The sequence below is a fragment of the Phascolarctos cinereus genome, unplaced genomic scaffold (genome assembly GCF_003287225.1).
Source record: "Phascolarctos cinereus isolate Bilbo 61053 unplaced genomic scaffold, phaCin_HiC Scaffold_2;HRSCAF=192, whole genome shotgun sequence".
Classification (NCBI taxonomy): domain Eukaryota; kingdom Metazoa; phylum Chordata; class Mammalia; order Diprotodontia; family Phascolarctidae; genus Phascolarctos; species Phascolarctos cinereus.
Genome location: NW_027555625.1, coordinates 166,964,747 through 166,976,990, shown reverse-complemented (window position 1 = coordinate 166,976,990; position 12,244 = coordinate 166,964,747). Strand labels below are relative to the sequence as shown.

The following is a 12,244-nucleotide window of genomic DNA, read 5'->3' as shown; positions in this document are numbered from 1 at the left end:
GTTGTGCCCATGAGACATGCATAGTTAAATTCTTAGATAATGGGAACTTTTTACTCTATAAAAAGCTTGGATGAGTTTTTTGTTTTAGTTCACAAACATTTTTAGTGATTACAAGCACGATTATGTATTTTAGAATCTGTGTTGATTATTTTACCTTGAAGTAACTGAAATATTGCTTGCCTTTTCAATCTTTGTGGCCAGTGGGAGTGTGGACCAGGTGTATAAAAAATGCTGGATGCTGTGAATTAATAAACTGCCTCTGTTTGTAGAAATGCGGTGATGTTCAACAATGATTTGATGGCAGATGTTCATTTTGTGGTTGGGCCACCAGGTGGGACACAGCGGTTGCCAGGACACAAAGTAAGCAACAGCTGCATTATCAGTTTCGACCTGGGAATAACAAAGAGGAAACTTTTAACTATTAGGCTGAGACTTACTGTGAACAGATTTCCTTTGACAGGCACTACATGGTTGGTTGTGTCTTAGATTTATTTATTTAGAGGATTGGGGAGTAACATATCAGGGAAGGAACTGCTTAATAAGTCTTTCTTTGCCCCCATTTATCCGTTTCTATAACCCTTGCAAATATATGCACACTCTTGAAGTTCCAGTCATATGATAAAATCTGTTGTGACTGGAAGTTGCTATGACAGGCTGGCAAAGTAGTGTGTGTTTACCACTCTCTGAGAGTTGGTTTGTTAGATAAGATTTTTCTGTGGGTGCCAGTTCAGCAGTCACTTTTAAGCATTTGGGCAACTAATATAGTAACTTAAAGGCTATTTTTACATCTAGGATTTATATTACTGCTGTAAGATTTTAGTGTTTTTGCTTTTTCAGATGAGCTGGTGTTGGTGCTATGTAGCCATTAAAGCTGAATGTTCATAGTAACTCTCCTGGGTAGTTTTTTTGTTCAAAGTGCTTTCAATTTAGGGCATGAAATAAGATTTCCCTTTCTCCACAGTATGTTTTAGCTGTTGGGAGCTCTGTATTCCATGCAATGTTTTATGGAGAGCTTGCTGAGGACAAAGATGAAATCCGTATACCAGATGTCGAACCTGCTGCTTTTCTCGCTATGCTGAAGTAAGCATCATTTATGTGTTGGAAAAGGATTGTTCATGCTGTATGGTTACTCTGCTAGTGACACAGTTAAAATGTGAGTTAGATTTTAACATCAACAGAATCATGAATAGAAAAAGAGTTTGCTTTTTTTGATATTTACCTTTAATACCCAAAAAGGACTCCACATGATTACGTTTAAAAGCACATTGTACAATACAAACTTCTTAATTGAAAAACTTATCATGTGGTCTTTGGACATGTGGCTCTGATTTGATTTTTAACTCAATATCCATAAAATAATAGATCTGGTTAATTTAAGCATTAACCTAAAAAAAATACTTCTTTAATGGAAAGAACTGGGAGTGAGGAGACCTGGGTTCTGGTCCGGATATGTTACTAATTAATGATATGATCTTGAGTAAGTCACTCAGTCTTTCTGGGCCTTCCTTAGTTTCCCCAACTATAAAATAAGGGGTTTGAAATGGATGATTTTTGTGGACTCTAAAAATCAATGATATTTTAAGATAGTTCAAGAAGTTTTTTAAACAGACATTACCTAGAATATCTAGCAGATTTAAAGCAATAATAGAGAGAACTACAGCATTATTTTATTTATCATCAATTCCTTAATTTATATGCTGACTGCTTTTAGCCATTTAATCTTACATAATTCTGAAAGTCTAGTGCCCATAGATATGTCGTTATTTTTAAGCTAAATTTATATTTTGAACTCATTTCCTTAGAAGACAGAGCACAAAAAATTTCAGTGTTTTCTAAGAATTGTCATTTTAGGATATCACCAAGATCTGGAACTTGAGCTACCTTTTGAAATAAACTGATATTCATTTTATGCTATTTTTTCTTTGATTCCAACCTACACTTTCAGCAGTATGGAGAACTCCTGGTATAGAAACTCCTTCCACCAATGAACATCAACAGCTTGTCTCTAACTTATAGTCTTGGGTTAAATGACTTGCCAGTAGTTATATATTTAGTATGTGTCAGAGGCAAGAGTTGAGCCCAGGTCTTCTAAGGTTCCCAGAAAGACCATTTTTTTTTTAAATATGGAAATTACAATATAGAAACAAAGAATTACACAGTGTTGTTGTTGTTGTTTTTTCCTTTCTTTCTGTGTTTATTAAAGAGTCATTTGGTATGTAATGAGCACTAGTATCTCCCAGAATTATGTGAACATTAAGCAGTTAAAAATAATCAGCCTGTGTAGCATGGTACTAATGCTGTGTAATATAATGCTGTAGTTCTCAATTAGTGCCTTTTAATCCATTAGTCATCCTAAATAATGCTTGTCAAATATCTTTTCTTAACCTTTAGTATACCACAATATAATAAACAGAGCTAAAGATAAAGTATTGCTGCAGGGATTTCAGTTCATTGGAATCAAAAGCATACATGTTGACAACTATTCACTGATTTATTGTGCATCTAATCCACCACATTCTGTTTTGATTCCATGAATAGCTAAAAATAAATGTTATATTTTACATAGTATCTACTGAAAATAGAAATATTTTTGATATCTCTGAAACTTGTACTTGAAAGTATTTAGTTTCTCATTTCAGCTGTGGTTTGAAAGCCTGCTAAATTTTGGAAGCTGACTAGTGCTGCTGAATATAACTTTAATGTTAGTACAGTGAAATTAGATGCATAGGTGAACACATAGCTTCAAAACTTAATAAAACAGCCATTTCTTTATTCCCTTTGCAGTTGTTTTAGATATGTCCATGTGAAGAAAAAATAAATTTCACCTTCAGATTATTTCTGCAGTGAAGTTCCAGTCTCTTATGTTTGACATTGCCTTCTATTACTGAAGAAAATAGTATGCCATTAATTCAGCATTCTGGCTTAACTGCAGAATCAAGTAACACATTTGGATCAGTAGATATCTTCAGCAGTTAGAGAATATGACAAGGAAAAGCAAAGACAAAAGAAACATATTGAATGTAGCTTATGTAACATATATAATGAGATTCTGTATAAAACCACAAATTTTGTCTTTTCTTTAAAAAGTTGTAGTAATCATTTGTGCTTCAAGATTGAACTTCTTATAAATATATATATATATATATATCAACATCTAAGGAAGTTGATTTATTTATAGTTTTTTAATGAGCATATTCAGTTTTCTGTCAGATTGTAAAATATGGGCTTGTACCGTATAATGCCAATATAGTTGATATGTTATTTTGCTAAAGTCAAGGGAAATGAAACCCAGAAGACAATTGCTACTCTCTATCTTTGTAGTCAGTAGCATATCATATTCACCATGGCTGGTCTCAGATTGGGAGACTTGATAGTGATATTAAGGAGGAATTAGTAAGTGTTGACCATACTGTATGGGGATATCAGCATTTCCTCATTCTTCTGTTGAAAGGGGAAGTGGAAAAAGAATAGACATCTGTATAGTGCCTACTGTGTGCGAGGCACTGTACTAAGTGTTATACATATATTATCTCATTTGAGATAGTGTTTATGACAGCTTTGTGAGATTGGAGCTGTTATTATACCCATTTTACAGTTGAGGAAACTGAGGCAGAGGTTAAGTGATTTGCGCAGGGTCACACAACTAGTAAGTGTTAGAAGCTGGATTTGAACTCAAGTGGACCTGACTCCAGGCTCAGCGTACGATCTCCGCTGCGCCACCTAATTGCATTCAACTGATGTTGACACATCAGTACCTCACTAGTCCTTTGTCATGCACAGCAATTGGTACATTTATTAGATATATTAGTCTAGACTTGATCCCTGGTAATAAAAGATCAAGGTTATGATTTTGGTTATAAAACTTCACTTGTCAACTACCATCCTTGTTTCTCACTGAGGGTGGATCTCACTTTTTGAGTTATGTTTTTCATGAGATTGAATCATAATAGGAAAACCAAAGCAACCTTCAGAAATTCCATGCTTTCAACAGAGGGGTTCCCAAAGCAGGTAGCTATCCCATAATAGTTAAAGCCATTTCATTTAAATATCTTTTTTGTCAATGTTTATCTTTCCATCCATGTAAGTTTATTTTTTTAGCTAAGCAATGGGGTTAAGTGACTTGCCCAGGGTCACACAGCTAGTAAGTATAAATTTCTCAATGATTTAAAAGTACTTCAGCCAAAAAGGGACTGAAAAAATATAATGGATATTACTTGTTTATTTATTTTGTTTTGAGGGTGGGAAATAGTGAGCTGATCAGGGGGAGTTTTTGGAGATCATTTGTGGACTGTTCTGTTATATTAAACACAAGGGGCAGAAGATAGGTTCAAAGTCTGACATTGTTTCCAAAGTGTGCCCCAATTCTAGGTCATTCTCTGCTTCTAGAGTCAGAGGATCTGGGCTCAAATCTTGCCTTTGTTGCTTACTGCCTGTGTGATGTTGGCCAAGTGAATTAACCTTCCCGTCCCTCAGTTTCCACATCTGTAAAATAAGGGGTTAGACTTGATGGTTGTTTTCCATTTTTGCCTCTCATGTACCTTTCAGGTCTGAATCTATGATCCTGCAATCCTTAAACTATGATTCTAAGCTCCTTGAAGGTATTTCTAGAAATGACAGTGGAAGGTTCACAGTAGAACAGAAATGTGTGCAGACTTGAGTTGGGCTTTCCTTCACATTAAAAACATAATAAAGTTTGTCAATAATATGCTACTTATTTTTAAATTTGGAAGGAATACATATAAATGTATTTATGTAATTATTCCAGACTCTTGACAACTTAAGGAAACTTCACCCAAGTTGATAGCTTTGGTTAACTGCCAGTTTGAGTTAAATATAGACCCCTTTTCATCATTCACTGGTCCTAGAACTACCTGAATTATTTTCTGTATAAAAATCACACCTTTTCAGGAAAATCTCAGAGATTTTTTTTTAAATTAGGATACGTAAATAAGATAAGCCTCTTTGTAAATGGGAGGCATTTTCTTTTCACTTTTCAATGATTGTACAGTGTATTTCCACAAAAGAAAACTGAAATTCTCTACTGAAATATAGTGGCTGTTTACATTTGCATAGCATTTTGTGGTTACAAAGTATTTCATGTACATTATCTAATTTATAATCACAAACTCTACTTGTGCAAGGCAAGTAGGGCAAAGATTTATTAGATATGCAGAATCATAGAATTTCAGAGTTGGAAGAAACCTCACAGACCACCTGGTTCAAGCTACATCTGATTAAAAATCCCACATATAACAGACTTTACAAATGGCCATTTGGCCTTTGCGTGACACCCCCCAGTAAGGTCAAAACAACTACATCCGAAAGCACCTTATATCAGTATGTAGAATGAGCTTCTACTTTCTAATTTTTAGAATGTTTTCACTTGTGATCCTAAGTCTACCTCAGCCATTTCCATCAATTTCTCCTATTTCTGTCCTCTTGGGTAAGCAGAAACAAAATAAGACCTCTTTCACATATTCTCCTGTACAATAATTGAAGACAACCACCCTGTCCTCTGGGTCTTCTCTTTTACAATCTAAACCAACTTTTTCCAGCTGATTCTCATGCTGCCTGATGTCAAAGTTCTTCACTGTCCTGGGCACCTTTCCCTTATGTTCTGCAGTGTTCTCACCCTTGTCAGTGTCCTTTCCAAAATAGGACACCCCCAAACTAAATGTAGTACTTCAGATGCAGCCTGCCCAGTAGAGTACACACTCTGCCAAGCACAGAGATTGTTCATTTTTGTCTCTCCACAATTTTCAGCATTGCATTATTTTGTCTCTGCTGCTGATAGCATCTTAGAAAAACCTCATGTAGTAATTAAGAAATTTCTCATGATGCTGTATGCAAAGATTTCTCCATAAAATAATTCCAAGAGCCTTTTCCCCTTACCTAACATAAACTTTCTTATGAAATAAGAAGAAAATTTTGAAGGGAAACTCATATGTTCGATAAACACAGAATTATTACCTTCTTTATACTTCAATAACCATATATGCACAATGTTTAGTCTCTGAATTGTATTAGACTAATACTTGATGGAGGTTGATTCAGAGGATCTGACAGGCCCATTGTAAACATCTCTCTGAGACGGGCTGTTTGTTTCACCTTTTTATCTAAGTATCATTTTCTCAAGTATCAGTTAGTACCCAATACCTTGTTTCCATTTTGCAAAAGATCTCCTCTTTAATAAATCCTCCTCATTTGTAATATATGTTAATGTTATAAAAGATCCTTATATAGTGAAAATCAGTGCTTACCATCCTATAATAATGTTTTTAATATTCCTGTCATGCTAGCCAATTTTGAGTAGTCCTTCCATATAAAGATTCTGTTTTCCTTACACTAGGAAAACTCTCAGGCTATTTATGCTTCGTTTCTATTCATGTTTGCATGATGTTTTTTACATTTGAACTTTTACTTTTTTTATTGGTATTTTATTCCTCATTTTTCTGATTGTCACCTGCCGTCTAATACTGAAAATACCCTTTACTACATTTTCAAAGATAATCCAAGGTTGGAAAAAACCTTAGATATCGAACTCCTGCTCTTGGGTTGTTTTGGGGTCCGTACTCATATATTTCAGTAAGAGTAACTTACTGAGTTACACACTTTGCTTAAATCTCTGTGATTGATATACTGTAGGTCTAACTTGCACCTTGTTGCTTTTTCTGGTGCCGATTCTGTTGGGTTCTGCTGAAGTCCCATTTACACATTTGTGTCTTGTTTCAGATACATCTATTGCGATGAAATTGACTTGGCTGCTGACACAGTGCTCGCTACCCTGTATGCTGCCAAAAAGTACATTGTCCCTCACCTCGCTCGTGCCTGCGTCAATTTCCTAGAGACCAGTCTGAGTGCGAAGAACGCTTGTGTGCTGCTTTCCCAGAGCTGCCTCTTTGAAGAGCCCGACCTGACCCAGCGTTGCTGGGAGGTGATCGATGCCCAGGCTGAGCTAGCACTTAAGTCTGAGGGATTCTGTGATATTGATTTCCAAACATTAGAGAGTATCCTCCGCAGGGAGACCCTGAATGCCAAAGAGATTGTTGTTTTTGAGGCTGCTCTCAATTGGGCTGAAGTTGAGTGTCAGCGCCAAGAGCTGTCACTGAGCATTGAAAATAAACGGAAGGTCCTCGGAAAGGCGCTGTACTTGATCCGAATTCCCACCATGGCCCTTGATGACTTTGCAAATGGTGCCGCCCAGTCTGGAGTTTTGACTCTGAATGAGACCAATGATATCTTTCTTTGGTACACAGCAGCCAAAAAGCCTGAGCTGGAGTTTGTGAGCAATGCCCGCAAGGGTCTTGTCCCGCAGCGCTGCCACCGCTTCCAGTCCTGTGCCTACCGGAGCAACCAGTGGCGGTACCGGGGTCGGTGTGACAGCATTCAGTTTGCTGTGGACAAAAGGGTCTTCATCGCCGGCTTTGGCCTCTACGGCTCCAGTTGTGGTTCAGCAGAATACAGTGCCAAGATCGAACTCAAACGCCAGGGTGTCATCCTGGGACAGAACTTGAGCAAGTATTTCTCAGATGGATCCAGCAACACTTTCCCAGTGTGGTTTGAGTATCCTGTGCAGATTGAGCCAGACACCTTTTACACAGCCAGTGTGATTTTGGATGGCAATGAGCTGAGCTACTTTGGACAGGAAGGAATGACAGAGGTTCAGTGTGGCAAAGTGACTGTCCAGTTTCAGTGCTCTTCAGACAGTACCAATGGTACTGGTGTGCAGGGAGGACAAATTCCTGAACTTATATTTTATGCTTAAAAAATCATTTCCAAAAGAAAATGTGATCTGTGAAGTGCATATCTGGTTCAGACATGTTGATGCTTTGCTTATCTGCAGATAGGTGATCAGTACAGGTAATTGTAATTAATAATGCTATGGGCAGTTCATAATTACTTTTTAGCCTACAATGCAGCTTTACACAACTAACTAGATGCTCAAAAGAGCCAAGTTCTGATTAAGGCTATGTTATTTTAAGAGTTGCGTCTATATACTAAGAAAAATTGTGTACATTTTCTTTACTAGTTTTGTCTAGTTAACAGCCTTTCTATAATTGTCTTAAATTTCCCTTTGGGCTTTATTTTGATCATAGTGTAAATATGTAGTATAAAAAAAGGGTGAGGGGTTATTTTATTTTTAAAACTCAAGAAAAAATTGACTAGTTTGGAAGGAAGTTCTTTTACCTACAAGTAGTAGTTTTGAGTTTGGTTGAATATATAGCAAGGGGTAATAATCACTTTTAACTTTTATTCCTTTTCTCTGCTTTTCAGCTTTTGCTTTGTACTTGCTACGTGAATTAATTGGACTGGTACATGTTAAGCTAAAGGTAGCAATTTCCCTGGAGGTGTCAATGAAAAATTGAAAGGCTGGATTTTTTTAAAGGAACTCCTTGAGAACAATTAACTTATTTTTCTTTAATCTAGAAGGACAGAATTTTGAAGCATATGTATTTCTTTTGGAAGTAACTTCAAAATCATAGTATTCGTTCATAACAGAAAAGGGCTGCAGGCTTGTCACTTATTCGAAAGAAGAGGAATCTTAAAGTTACAAAATTGATGACATGTTAAAATTCACAATTTGGAGGGAAAAAAAAAGCTAGAGCTTTTCCCACTATATAGCTCTTCATACAAAATAGTTGCTTGTCTAGATCATTTACTATACACTATTATCATTCCATATTCTCCCTTAAAAGAGGGCCATATAATTGTTTAGATTGGTTGAATGCCAATTAGTTAACAGAGCACTGCATAGAACAGTAAGGTTTACTTCGTTTTACCTAATATATGCTTTGAACATATGATAATAGATCCATCAGTGATAAATTCTTTAAAATTCCTAGATGTCTAGAATAGTGCCCTCTGGCCACCCTAAAGTGGCATTATATACCTGCAGAAAATAGAATATGGTCTGGAGGGATTAAAGTAGATTATACTTAATATCCAAAATATCAGCATTGTATCAGGCTTTCTCATGTGCTCTCTGCACAACATAAAAAAAGGGAATATCTGCTTTACAAGAAATAATCTCCCTTATAAGATGATTTGTGGCAGTTTGGTACCTACATTATTGGTAATGTTCAATACAGTTGACCTCCTGACTATTTGCATGTGAATTATCCATGCACTCCTGGGTTGCTTTCCTGCCCAGTATGATCCTGAGATGGCTTCCCCCCCGCCACCCAGAGTGCGGCTTTTGGCTGCCTCCTTCCCCTTGCTCAGCACAGTCCTAGACTGGCTTTTTGAAGCTAGGGGTTAGTATTGGGGTGTGTGCGCGTGTGTGTGTTTGCACACTCAGGAATTTACTTCTTTCCCTGTCTGCCAGCTAGGCAGTGGAACAGAAATTATTCCTCCGTTCAGCCTAGTATGGTCCTAGGCAGTTTTCCTTTACCCTCTTTAATGTGCTACCAGGCCACTTTCTTCCCTCTACCTAATAAAAAGCAGGGATGGCTTTCTCATTACCTAATCTAATAGAGGGGACAGTGAATTGTCTGAGATTTCAGAATCTTCTGCGCTGCTGTCCCCATCCGTACAATCAAGAGTTTCTGTCACTGGTAATTAGAGAATACCCCCAGGACAGCTTTCCAAGAGCTTTAACAATAATATGATATTGTAGAGATTGTGGATAGGGAGAAGAGCCAAACTACTAATGAAATAAAGGTAAATATTCCCTAGAAAACTACTGCAGATTATTCTTTATATAGTTAAAATTGCCTGTTATTCTTTGCCACCACAAAACAAGTACCAAAAAAATGAGCCTGATTAGGCTTCGTGTATTCTTTTATAAACAGCAAAGTATTAGAAATTAGGAAAATGGCATTGCACCAAGTAGTTGAGGTAGAGGTGATGACCTTATTCTGATGTACACTCAGTTCAGTGAGTCACTGTCCATGCTGTTCTTAAATAGCGATATTCTTGGTGGTTTAAGAATTAAGATGATGACAGCCAGCTAGAATAATGCCCCTTTTATGTCTGCCAGTAAACTCATTCTCGTTTTACATTTACCTTCCATTCCTTTTTTAAAGTGCTGGTCTACCATGTGATGAGGTTAGGCAGATATTCTTGAGTTAAAGTTGGATACCCTACTTACAGTGGAAAACTTGATTTTAAATCTGTTACCCCTTCAATATTTTAGACAAAGTGGAATGAAAACTGATGTGCTTGCTTTAGCTTTTCTGAATATATTCTTGGTAGTTATAGGTTATGAAACTAGACCATATTTCTAACAAACCAGGCAACTTTGGTATATAAACACAACTTCAATAAACAGAACATGCTGTAGATGCTATTTTTAAATGTACCTGCAGTCTTTGTATTTCAATGTTAATTCTGAGGATAGAAGGAAACTAGGATAGCATTCTAATGTAACATTCTTTATATCTTAAATAGTATTTAAGTAAATGGTTTAATTTCTACATAATTATTGCACTGAATTTTTTTAAGTTGCTTAAGCTAAGCTAATTTCAGATCACAGCAGCCAGTTGTGCTTCAGGGTGCTTGAATTTAGCAGGCTTATAGCATTATTTATGAAGGACAAATATATAAATATGAAGTACCTCATGTTGAATGTTTATTGTACTGTATCTTTAATGTAACAGTGCAGATCTTGTTAGACACATGAATGTGTATAATCATGTTAAATACAAATAAACATAAAACTGGTTCATAGAGTTGCTTTCTTCAGTATTTTTTAAGTGCTTGTGAAATAAGCAGGAGCAGTGTCTACTTTTAACACTTTTCATTTATATAAATATTTCTATAGGATCACTTGTTTTGCTCAGTTTTTAAGTTATCTTAGATCATCGAAGAAGGAACAAATCTGAGACAGAATCCTTCAGGAACAATAAATATAATAATGACATTAAAAGCTGACTATTATGTAATGAGATGAAATACATGGATGCATATATATCTATTCCTTTTATTAAATTCCTTATTGGCTGACATTTTGGTACTATAGCTTCAGAAATTTTTTGTGAATCCTGCCAAACTAGGAAAACAAATGCATTGTGCTTAGGCTAAGTGACATCTAGTATTAGACATGAACATGCTTCTGGTCCCTGTTATGCCAAGCCAGGAAATATTTCAATATTGAATATCATATTATAAGTGAGAAGATAAACATTTTTACTAGATCAGCTGAATTGTTTTCTACTTTGTGTTCCTTTGTCAAATTAAGATCATAACTTCTGTGCATCTTTCTGCTACTTTTCAACTAAAGAGTTTATTGTGGAAGCCTCTACGTATTCACTGACCCAGTTCATCTATTCATAATTCATCTTTCTGAAGCAAACATGCTATAAAAAGGATTATTGGAAATATTCCAAAGGAAAAGAGCTGTCTTCTCTCTTCATGTTAATCCCAGATACAACTTGCATTACAAAAAAAAAATCTTTATCCATGAATGTCTTAGTTGTTACCTCCATTATGATCTACTTTAAAGCATGTAAATTCCTCACCATTGACTGATGTCTGTTGTAGTGAACTTATCTGCCTTCTTTTTTGTTATTTGTGAACCAACTGGTTATTAGAATTATTTTTTCTTTGCTGGTGAATGTAGAAAGATGGTGCTAAAATTGCTTGCCTGATATTGACAGAGTCAAGAGGGGCTCCCCCAGTTAACATGTATTAAGCATCTACTGTATGCTGGATACTGCACTAGATACTGGTTGGCATGGAGACCAGAATATCCAAGAAAGAGCCACTGAAGATGCTTTATAAATATGATTTATTTGGCCTTTGTTGTATTGTTTTAAATTATTTAAAAAGTATAAAATTCTTATTTGTAATACCTTAACGAGAACAGCACTTAAAATTTCTAGTTAATTTTTTTAAAATTTTGGTCAAGTAATCTTTATTGGAAACCTATTTTGTATATACATAATTACCTGTTATCTCATATGAAATAGATGTATTATAAAGAAGGTTGGCTATAAAGCACAATTTCATAACATATTTTTATTAACCTCTCATTAAGATCAAAGATGTATTTCTATGGGGAAAAAACTATTCCTATTAAGTTGGACTGGAATTTTTTTTGTTGAGAAAGATTAAAATGACGACTTACCCTATAGGTCTACTGGGTATTGTAGTAAACCAGCGCTTCTTTGCTTTCTGGGAATATCTGGAAGCACTTTGCAGCAGTTTTCTATTTGGGTAATCTTTTCGCTGCCGTTGACCCTTAACATTATCTGTTACCCTGGACTCATAGGATTTCATTTGGATTTCACATTTGTGATTTCTG

General features: G+C 35.9%; 1 protein-coding gene across 2 annotated transcripts in view; it reads left to right on the top strand.

The window, feature by feature from the left end:
• Positions 1-10,670, top strand: part of BTBD3 (BTB domain containing 3) — a 52,385-nt gene extending 41,715 nt beyond the window's left edge. For both annotated transcript variants that reach the window (XM_020986127.2, XM_020986119.2), the window contains 3 exons: positions 270-360; positions 962-1,080; positions 6,733-10,670. In XM_020986127.2, coding sequence (XP_020841786.1) covers positions 270-360; positions 962-1,080; positions 6,733-7,765 — 1,243 coding nt within the window. In that variant the 3' untranslated portion in view covers positions 7,766-10,670. The remainder of the gene's footprint in view (positions 1-269; positions 361-961; positions 1,081-6,732) is intronic.
• Positions 10,671-12,244: the final 1,574 nt, after the last annotated feature.